Below are 11,773 nucleotides of genomic sequence, written 5' to 3' on the forward strand. Positions count from 1 at the left end.
GCTGATCTACCAACACATATTTGGGGGAAGTATTGCCGATTGTAGTATACATATTAAATAGAGTTGAAACCAAAGTAAAATATATTGTACCTTACTAGATATAAATGGGCCATAAATCAGACTTAAAAAAATTCAAAATATAGGGTTGTAAGGCACAAATGCTTATTCCAAGACCACTAAGGGATAAATTGAAAAATAAAATTTAGAAATGTAGGTCTATTGGGTATGTAGAAATCATAATTGTTTATCGATTATATCATTCTGATAGAAGATTGATTGAAAGTAGTGATATCATTTTCTTAGAAAATACAAACCTAATTACTCCAATTGATTAAATATATTTATTGAATGATCATGAAAATCAACAAATTTCTACAGAATTTGACAATGAAAATTCTGACGTTCTTGGAAACAGAGTAATGGAAATAAAAGCAAGTCTGATCAAAACCAATCCTCAAGAATTGATGTTGGATACAATGGGAGTAAAAGAAACAGACGGCCATCGGTATTATTTCGATATCATTATGCTTTTAATACTAGTATTGAACATTTAAAAAATGATCCTGAAACTTGTTCTGAGACAATTAATTGTGTTGATCCAGATAAATGGCTTGAAGCCATGAAACATGAATTGAGGGAGTTAACAAAACTTCCAATTGGTAGAAAAGATATTAGTTGCAAGTGGGTTCTCAAAAAGAAGTTTAATGCTATGGAAGTTTAGAAAGATATAAAGCAAGATTAGTAGCCAATAGATTCACTCAACAACTAGGTGTAGACTTTGTACATACATATTCACTTATAGCGAAATTTACATCCTTGGATAATCATGTCTATAGTTGCAAAAATGAATTTAGAATTACATCAATTAGATATAAAGATATAAAAATAGGTTTTCTTAATAGTAAATTAAAATAGGACATATTTATGATTCAACCTGAAGGACTCCAAATTGAAGGATATGAAGAAAAAATCTTCAAATTAAAGACATTATGTATGAACTTAAGCAATCTTCAAGACAATAGTACTTGAAATTTCATCAAACAATTTTGGAAATTAGATATGAAATGAATTCACTAGATTACTGCGTATATATATGAAAAAATGACACTAAAACAACCATATTATCATTATATATATATGATATATTGTTGGTGAGTAATTTTCTATATATGATGGGTAAAACAAAAGAAGTTTTGAAATCTAAATTTGAAATGAAAGACATGGGTGAGATAACCAATATTTTTGGTATAAGAATTTCAAGAGATATGAATGCAAAAATCTTATATTTAGATCAAGAAAGATATTTAGATAAAGTGTTTAGAAGATTTGTTATGCAAAATTGTAAATCATAAAGTATACTTGTTTGCAAAGTTCATAATTTATTTAAACAAGAAACAAACGTGATGCTTAAAAGTATGTATGCTCAAGCTATGGAAAGTCTCATGTATGCAATGACAAGTACGAGACTCAATATTTGTTATGCAGTAGGTTTGGTAAGTAAACATTAATCTAATTCAAGTAAGGAGCATTGACAAGCAGTAAAACATATATTAAGATATTTATAAGGTGTCAAAAATATGAAATTGTGCTTTTGAATAAGTGATCTAGAATTGATTGGCTATAGTGAAGCTGATTTTAGAAGTGATGTAAATGATAAAAAATCTACAAATGGATATATTTCTATTTGATGGTATAACAGTTTATTGGTTGAGCAAGAAACAAAATTGTATTGCTAAGTCCACAGTAGAAGCAAGAAACAACGCTGTAGTGAGTAATGTCGTTTGGATGAAAAATCTTAAGTTTGGATACATCCACTGAACTAGACAATGCATTTTGAGATAACTAGTCTGTCATCTCATTAATAAAAAGTAGAGCACAGAGTTCTAAAGGAAAATATATTGATGTGCATTATCACTATATTTTAGATATAGTGGAAATATGTAAGTCAAAGTTAATTTTGTTTCCTCAATTGAATTTGGAATGTATTCAATGACCAAGAGATTGTCTTTGGAGAAATTCAGATAAAATGTAGCTAGAATGGAATTGAAAATACCTTAGTAAAGTAACCATATGATTAACATACATAATTTAGGAAATTTTGGAATGCCTAGATAAATGGAGTTACAGGGAATTACCAAAATAAATAGTTGGTTATTTGTAAAGTAACTGATAAGGTAATTAAAGAAAGTCTCAGGAATGGCCTTTAGAGGAAGTACTTAAATAAAAGTTTAGTGCAGGTCTATATATGTTTTATGTATTCAACGTAAGTTATCAATTGTGGCAATAGTATTTATTTAGTCACGGATAATTGATGTTGTTCACTAAGGATATAGTGAATAGAAGTCACCCCTAATATGTGATTAGTAGGAGAACATATGATAAAGGGTGCGGTAAGATAAGACAATGACAAAAGTGTGTGCACGTAAATGTTTGTCATCCTCTGATGCCGATCTGCCGGAGTTGCAAATAGGAGTTGAGTTGTGAAAAATTTATATTGGTATTAAGGTAAAAATACTCAACTATATAAGTCACATTTGTTGTGTGTTCAAGTGGGAAATGTTGTCTCACAGGGGCAACTACACCAAACGGTGCACTCCCAATGAATTTGCATCCTCCCCTTAATAACGTTTCCCAATGGAGTGTTGGTTCATGAAATGTCCAAAGACACAACTCTTTGATTGGGTCAAATGTTTTTTGCCCCTTTTCAACTAGTGTTTGTGGTCTCTAAATAGGGACCAAGGATGCACAATCAAAGAATTTCCAATTTCTTTGTTAAACACCAACTAGTGGGAGAAACACTCTAATGAGATTGTCATCAGTTTTGTGTAAAACATCTAACAAATCATCTTAGATTGGAAGATTGCTCGTATAATCAAGGATGTCATGATATGATCATCAACAAGTCAAAAGAATTGACAACTAGAAAAATTCATAGAAATGCCAATTACGTTGTGCACAATATTGCAAAATGGGTCGCTTCCAATAATATTATTAGTAGCATCCCCATTCCATCCATCATGTTTCCTCGATCGCTGCGAATCTAGTTATTTTTGCTTGTATTGTACTGTATTTTGCCCAAAGAAAAAAAAGAACACTTTCTATCTAGCCTGAAATTTCCTTTCAAATGTTTATCAATTGTGTTTAAGTTATTGCAAGAGTAATGAGAAATGATTTTAAAGTTTTATGGCATTCAAGTTTCGCACAATCTATTTGAAAAAAAGCCTCATACAAAAAGATTCATTTTTTCATGGGTGGCTCCACTATTTAAAGGAACGGCACAAATGTTGCATATTCTAAGAATGTATCAAGCATTACTCTTATTTTTAATATTTTGAGTTAGACTTATATTGTGAAAAATTATTATATGGATAGTCTTAAAAAAACAAATGAACAAGATCTGATCATTTAATTTTTACAATCGATTTTGTCGCATCTAATAATTTTTTTGAATAAATCTATTTGCAAATCCTTTTATTAACATACCAACTACATTACTGATGATGTAGAGGACTGTCACATTAGTTTACATAAAAATATTTGCACTTTAACTTTTCTATGAATATAATGGGTCCCAAAATAAATAGTGTAAATAATATTATTCTTTTTTTATTTTCAAAATGTAAACTAGATTTTAATGTTCTCATATTTGATATATTTGGGTAATGGCGTAAGCTTGTGCATAAATATGGCTCGTTCGAGCTCCCAAAGTTAATAACACAATTAATGCCATTATTGATCAATTATTAAAGTAAATTAAATGAGGATTAAGAGTGAGAATTTAACAAGGACGCAGGATGGGTACCCATACTCGGCCCGCCCGCATCAGGCAAGCAAACAGACAGGCGCTTGCCCAATTAATAAGATAAGGGTGGGTGCTGGGTAGGGCATTGCTCCTGCTTGAGTTTTACTTGCCCGCCCGCCCATTTATATATCTATATATAGAGCATTGCTATTCATAAGCCCATACACCACACACCATAATTTTTTTTTATTTTTTTTAATTTTTTTAAAATTTTTAATGGTTTTATTATTCTTAAAATAATTGAATTATTCTACTCATAATTCATATACAACATATTTGATAAGAGAATAAAATTAAAAAAATCATAAAAAGGATGGTGTGTGGTGTATGAGGCATAGGAATAGAATTTTTCCTATATATATCATACGTAACAAAAAAAATCCATAACTATAAATAGGGTAATCTCTGTCTCTCTCTCCCTTCTAATTTCTCTCATTCTCCTCACCATCCTCCCTTCCTTTCCTCTCTCCCGTCCTCTCTTCTCTTTTCTTCTCCCCTTCCTTTCACACCTCCGCGGCCTCACAGTTTACCGTCCTTTCTTCTCTCTCCTTTCTATTCTCATCTTCTCCTCCTCCTCCTCTTAGCCTAAATTCTCTTTATATTGTCATGGGTCATGGTCAAGCTGCAATCTGCGATGGTAAGATCATGGTTGCCACCGAAGATCTATAAATTAAAGACTCACGACTCTAATCATGGATATGTGAGTTTTATGACCCATGGTCGTAACCGTGGCCCGTCTGTTTGTGCACATATCTGAAGGCCTGTGCAATTTGTTGGGTGGCTACGATTTTTTTGATGTATATGCGATTTTGTTGACTTTTTTTGAAAAATGTGTTTTCAGATTGTGTGGCCAAATGGTGATAGTGTCAATCTGTCACCCGGCAAGCGGATGTGGACGGTCACCCCACCCAATTGAGAACAAGGTGCGAGGGTCGATTTGGTCACTCAACCCAGACAGTGATAGGGTGTGGCATGGGTGGTAGGGCGGGTAGTACCCCTATAAATTTAGCAAATTTATTATGGAGTCATTACTCAAAAAGGTGATAGTTGCAATATTAACCAGAATTATTTTGACGTATATAGTATTAAATAGCTCTAATGGTTAGTCCACTGTCTCTCTTTTCTTTTCTTTTCTTTTTTTCTTTTTTTTTTTTTACATTTTAAAAGTTGAAATAAGGTCATTTAATTTTACTTAATTATTGATCCACAATAAAAGTGTAGAATATATATATATATATATATATATATATATATATATATAAAGAGGAAGGCATGCATGCATAAAGATTTATGTTGTTGAGTACTAAGGTCTAGGTTCATGGGTTTTAAGGGGAGAAATACACTATATTTAATGATTTTACAAGCTCTTATGTATATAATCACTCCTTGGCTCGTTAATACAATTGTAATGAAGGTGGAAGAGAATGAGAGGTTGAAGGAGATGAGATCTTGGTCGTGTGTAGAAAGTACCCATGCCTTCGTCGTGCATTTTCCTTTTATACAATTGTCTCGTTACTTTATACCACTTCCTTAGTTAGGGTCTCTTCCCACATCCAAACGAGGCTAATCCTTGAGTCAGCTTTATATTATGTCATTTCACAACTGAAATTCAGGCCTTCTTGTCTTTTCCTTTGCGTCTTCCTTCTTCTATTAAGATGGGCTTACAACATGCCTTTGGGCCCTTAGTTGGGCCTTTTAAGATGGTGATCTTGATAGGCAACAGTATAACATTTTAATTTCCTATAATCGTTCACGTACATAGCTTCTTAGAGCCCTAGCTATATAGAACTTTGTAGCGTAGACCATTTGCTTGTAAAAAAATCATTAACTTTGAGAAAACAATCAAGCAATTGTCTATCCAAGAGAGATCACTAGGCCCAACCTTTTAGTGGGCCTTTTTGGATCCAATAAATAGTATACATAGAGGGATCTCTCAAGTTTTAGATCTCGTTTGATTATACAGTTTAAATAAGATGATGAGATTAGATATTTTGTTTTTTTTAAATTAAATAAAATATTATTATTATATTATTTTTATTTTGAAATTTAAAAAATTTGAATTATTTATTATATTTTGTGTAGAAATTTAAGAAAATTTTAATGATTATATGAGATGAGATGAGATAGTTTGATTTTATATAACCAAAACAACACTTGAGCATCTCTCGTCAAGCAGCTAGCCTGCCTTTCTTTTACACGATGATCTGATTCCAAGTTTTTACTAAGGATAACAAAACTTCATTAATTAGTGTGCACCCACTTATGTAGCTAAGTTGTTCTAAATTTACATTATATCGTTACTTACCTAATTTTTGCAGCCTTAAAGGTTTAATTTTATTTTTTTTATTGGCATTGGGTGTATCATAATAAAGTTTCAAGTTTCAACTAATTTTGAGAATTCCCACAAATGAATATCGGGTAATTCAATAAAAAATCCGCGATCATTCCTAAAAATTATATACACTCAAGATGATTCGAATGTTAGTCATGAAGAAATTCATGAGCCTAACATATTGTATGTAGACAAGATTTTGGACATATTTATAAATTTAATCATTTCTTGTAGAACCGGTTTTATTAGATGAGTTAGGTCCATGAAATTCTTTAGTTAGAGCGACCTTACTCCTAAGATCAAAAATCTTACCACTCAGTATTCGGCCTAGAGATTAGCCTTAGTTGTAATTATTTAGGGAGGTATGCGCTCATTCTGATCATGACTTGTTTCTGATCTTGATAATTTACAATGGCAAATGTTTCTTTTTCTTTTTTAAAGCTTAACTTATGGGGAAAGAGGTATTAAGAAAGAAACAAGGACCAAACTTTCACGTGGAATTCACTTTAACAAAGGAATCTCACTCTTCTTTTCTATTTCTTAACAAAGGAAAAGACCACTTTCTATCAAAGGCCATGCAATTGCAAGCATTCAAACCATCTCAAAAGCAAAAACGGATAAAAAGTCTCTCCCCTTAATATATAGCCCTTGCTTTTCATGTTGTCGTCCACTCATGCATTCATGCACTTATGGACATGGTAAAGAAGCAAAAACCACTTTATCACAGAGAAGTACTACTCAATATATATATATATATATATGTGTGTGTGTGTGTGTGTGTGTGTGTGTGTGTATTTCCATCAAACAGAGCTGTTTCTACTACTTCAACTCAGCACGAGAATGGCAACAACATCAGCATCACTGCCTGAGCAGCAACAGCCAGCTGGGGAAACCCTGATGACCCCTGAAGTTGCATCAAGCAGCAGCAGCAGTAGCAGTGCTTGGCATTCTTCTGGGTCTCTTGGCCCATTCTTTGTAGTGATGTCAGTTCTAACAGTTCTTGCTATTATATCGTGCTTGCTGGGAAAGAGGTGTACAAAAAGGGCAGCTTCTCCCATGGAGAGTATCGGAGACAGAGACTGCTTTGGGTGGGTGAAGCGGATCAAGTGCAGGCCGCCGCGGTGTATATCCGGCGATGTTGAAATTGGAGCAAAGATTATGGGATTTGGCAAAGGGAAAAATGATGTCAAGGTTAAAGATGGTGAGAATCAATTACCTCCCCCACAGGCTTGATTGTTGATGGTGGGCTTATTGCAATCTGCATGCATGCGTGGGGAAATAATTTCATATTCAAGCTGCTGTGACATTCCTTTTTTTTATTTATTTAATTTTTTTATGGGAGTTGTAAGATCAGACTTTTTGATTTTGTTTAATTTGTACCTTGATTCATATATTTGAATATATTTTTACATATGTATACATCCATGCATGCATGTCACTAGCTCTCAAAAGAGATTTCGTAAATCATAAAGAGAAGAACCAAAAAAAAAAAAATATACCGCCAATTAATTAATGTTTATTTAATGAGAAATGTTTTAATTAACTATACATAAGTTTTATATAAATAAATTTAAAAATTAACGTGATTTAATCTGATAAAGCAATTTATTTTTATGAAAAAGTTGGCCATTATTTAGTGAGATCTATTATATACAGTCAATTTTATATATATTTTTTATATATTTTATTGATATGATTAGTTAAATTAATTATTTTATATTAAAAAAATATAACGCAACTAATCGACTGGATATAGAATTTTTGTTATTTAGCAGCATGAGTTGAGTAAAATTAAATATTTGGGTGGGACCCTTGGCTGACTGTTTGGAGATGGTCCAGCCCCACATGAGCTGTATGTATGAATGGAACCTGGCTGACAGTATTAATTTTACTTTTTTTCAGTGTGTTACTGTGTATTATTCTTTGGCATGATGGAGCCATGCATGCCCATTCAACATGGATGGAGTGCTTCTTAATTTACAAGCCTTTATATAAAAGCATGACCATTTATTACTTGATTGTTTTGCAATAAAAGGAATTGAATAATGTATGAGTAGTATCATCTCAATTTTTATTATCTTTTTATTATTTTATGATGTAACATTAGATAGTTAGAGACTATTGATTATATTTCACTTGTAAACTTAACATCCAGTGTCATATCATCAGATGATGAGAAAAATAATGATGAATAGACTTTTTCTTCTTCATTTGCCAGGGTGTTCGATTGAAATTAAACCCTCAACTCTCGTGGTTCTGAATTTCAAATGCTTTATTGTTAAGGATATAATAAATAATAAAATCCTACATTTTTTTATTAGTTTAAATTTTTTAGACAATTGATAATTTCACATGCTATCGTAGCAGAGATCTGACTTTGAACTCTAACTCTACGCTTAACCCATTAATTAAATATTTCATGTGTCGAGTCCACTTATTAGTTTTGCTATCTCATTTTGACCGCTCGTGTATTTTCACTCGTGGTAACTTTGATGGAGCAAAATTATGGGACTGAGAAGTAGCACCCGAACAATGCTAAGGGTTCCCCAGTATGTATCGTTGGGCGTTCTCCTAGTGTATTTCTAATTATTTTTTTCCATTTTTCTTTCAAATATTTTTTATATATTTATAAAAAAAATACACATTTAATAATACTAGTTGATGATTGAGAAAAAATTAAAATTAAAATTAAAACACATAAACAATCAAATTGAGAAATAAAATAAAAAAAAATTACTTAATATTTGTATATTTTAAAACTGAATATATTATTTATCTTTTAGATTGAAATGGTAATAGCAAGCTTCCATGAAAGCACACGAAGAAGAACATGCACAGCCCATAGAATCTTATCACGTGTCTTTGCATGAAAGCGACAAAATACATGCACCGACTCCCTTGCTGGCAATTCTTTTTTTTTTTTTTTTATACAAGAGGACGCATCGCTTGATTGTATTAATGAGCCTTTATTTTTGACAATTAAAAAATATTATTGATCGTCTTTTTAATCATCGTCCATATAAATAATGTTATATATCATCTATTTTATCATTATTCTCCTATCTTCTCATAATTTAATATTAAATAATTTAAAATTATTTATTATATTTCACTTTTAGATAATCATTTAATATCGTATCAATAAATATTGAGACCAAGATAATAAAAATGATGATAATTAGATTAATTTATTTTCTTTGAGATCAAACGAGAGGATTATAAATAAGAGAATAATAATTAATATTTTTCTTGGCAATTATATATATTATCAAGGAAATTATATTTAATAACCATTGAATATTATAATAACCAATTTTCCTTTTTTTAACCAAACTTATATATACTAAAAAATAAAATGCTAAATGTATTTAAGAAAAATTTATTTCTTCACGTGTCAGTTATTAATACGTTGAAAATTATGAAATTTAAAATTTAAAATCTGAATTTCGAAAGAAAATTAATAAAATGAGTCGTGTAAGTAAAAATGTAAGTACACGTAGCACTACTCATACTAAAAAAATTAAAATTCTAAAAAAAAAAGGTCATTTTTTTTTTTTTTTTAATGATTGTCAAAATATGGTCGTGGTGCTTCCTAATATGACTCGGAAACAAAATCCAAACCTCACACCCATAACAACTCATAAAACAGCATGCACCACCTTCTCCTCCTCCACCACCCATACATACATTCTCATCTCTTGATCTGATCATTCATCTCCATTTTTATTTTTTTTTTATTTTTAAACCAATTAACTTTGGATTACATAAATGGCTTCACTCAAGGTGGATCATCATGATCAGCTCAAGCAATTGAAGGACATCTTCGCAAGATTTGACATGGACTCAGACGGCAGCTTGACCATCCTAGAGCTTGCTGCACTCCTTAGGTCCATCGGACTCAAGCCCACCGGCGACCAAATCCACGTCCTTTTAGCCAACATTGACTCCAACGGCAATGGCTTCGTCGAGTTTGACGAATTGGTCAACGCCATTTTGCCCGACATGAACGAAGAAGTACTGATAAATCAGGAGCAGCTTTTGGAGGTTTTCCGATCGTTTGATAGGGATGGCAATGGCTACATAACTGCGGCTGAGCTGGCAGGATCTATGGCCAAAATGGGTCAGCCATTAACGTACAGAGAACTCACGGAGATGATCCAGGAAGCTGATGTTAATGGCGATGGTGTCATTAGCTTTCATGAATTTGCTGCTGTAATGGCAAAGTCTGCTTCTGGTTTTCTAGGCCTCGCTTTTTCGTGACTGATTTATTTATTTATTTATTTATTTATATTCATTTTCAAAATGATCATTCTTGTTGATATGATCATAATTTATCATCTCTGTTTGACTAAGTTTAGATGGTTACAGCCACAGAGATTTAATTAGTACTGTAAATGATCATGAAGAAATTCATGTCCTTTGAACAATTCTATTAAAATGAAATCAGTTTTAGATTGAGGGATGAAAATTTTGCTATCTTTAAAGAGATGTAAGCCATATGCAGTAGACAAAGTTTCAAATCAACTAGCATGCTTTCTCTTGACTTGTCTCTTCTACGATACAACAACCTAACTAATCGTCGTATAGTTCAAACCAACTTTGCACAAATGATTGAGGCCAAGTTCTACCAGAAAAAACACCTCTCTTGTCAAGAGTGTATGAGAACTTTGCTTTTTCTTTTTATAAAACTTCTCTCATAGGTAAAAATAGGCAGATTAGAACTGAGAATACAAAGAGGCTGAAGGACCTCACGTTTGAAATAATTCCGTAGACTTTACCACCCACCATGGCTTTTTCCTATTTCAGTTATGAGTATTTAATAGCTAGAGGACCTAAAACATACATATTCTAGAAAAAAAATAAAGTCCATAGACCCAAAGAAGCTTAGGCAGAGTTAGCCACATTTGTATATAGAAAGAATCTCATCTCATCATTATAATTTTTTAAAATTTTTTAAACTTCTTACACAAAATATAATAAACAATTCAAAATTTTCAAATCTCAAAACAATAATAATATTAAAAAATGACTAACAGTAACTCCATCTTAATGCTCAATCTTAACGTCTAAATGAATTTCAAATTCCATCGCAATTTTTTTTTTTTTTTCGATGAGCATACTACTTTTATTCATCAATTCAAACATTACAAAGATGAATCAATCCAAATAGCTTGGGATATACAATCTGGAATTGAATTCCACCAAATAGATACACCATCAAGATGCCATGCATACTTAGCCAAAGCATGAGCTACACCATTTGTTGTACGACCTCTATATTGAATAGACCAATTAGAGTGACTGTTAAGTAGAGTTTTGATTTCTTGAACAAGGCTGCTTCACAGAGTTGTTGAACACCCATCCTTAGTCAGTTCTTCTACAACAAGGAGTGCATCACTTTCAATTTGTAACTCAGCTAGGCCTAAGGGAATACACAATTGCAACTCTCTCAAAATAGCAAGTAGCTCAATCTCCATCGGATCAACAAGTGCATTTTCTAGTTTACTAGCAGCAAAAATCACTTGGCCTTTATCATCTCTTAAGACCACATCAATACCAGATCTACACTGATCACTAAATGTTGCTCCTTCCACATTAAGCTTTAAAACACCTGCTGGAGGTGGCTGCCAGCAACATGT

General features: G+C 32.1%; 2 protein-coding genes across 2 annotated transcripts; both read left to right on the forward strand.

The window, feature by feature from the left end:
• The first annotated feature begins 6,917 nt into the window (after positions 1-6,917).
• Positions 6,918-7,546, forward strand: LOC108986143. Its single transcript, XM_018958666.2, has one exon. The coding sequence runs from the start codon at positions 6,975-6,977 to the stop codon at positions 7,365-7,367; it is 393 nt and encodes a 130-aa protein (XP_018814211.1). The 5' UTR covers positions 6,918-6,974; the 3' UTR covers positions 7,368-7,546.
• A 2,244-nt stretch (positions 7,547-9,790) lies between these two features.
• On the forward strand, positions 9,791-10,459 carry LOC108986144 (probable calcium-binding protein CML15). Its single transcript, XM_018958667.2, has one exon. It carries the CDS (start codon positions 9,903-9,905, stop codon positions 10,392-10,394), a length of 492 nt encoding a protein of 163 aa, XP_018814212.1. The 5' UTR covers positions 9,791-9,902; the 3' UTR covers positions 10,395-10,459.
• Positions 10,460-11,773: the final 1,314 nt, after the last annotated feature.

The sequence above is a fragment of the Juglans regia genome, chromosome 6 (genome assembly GCF_001411555.2).
Source record: "Juglans regia cultivar Chandler chromosome 6, Walnut 2.0, whole genome shotgun sequence".
NCBI lineage: Eukaryota > Viridiplantae > Streptophyta > Magnoliopsida > Fagales > Juglandaceae > Juglans > Juglans regia.

Excerpts from the sequence above, each read along its gene's own strand:
- LOC108986143 (XM_018958666.2), top strand. The coding sequence starts at position 6,975 with ATGGCAACAACATCAGCATCACTGCCTGAGCAGCAACAGCCAGCTGGG.
- LOC108986144 (XM_018958667.2), top strand. The coding sequence starts at position 9,903 with ATGGCTTCACTCAAGGTGGATCATCATGATCAGCTCAAGCAATTGAAG.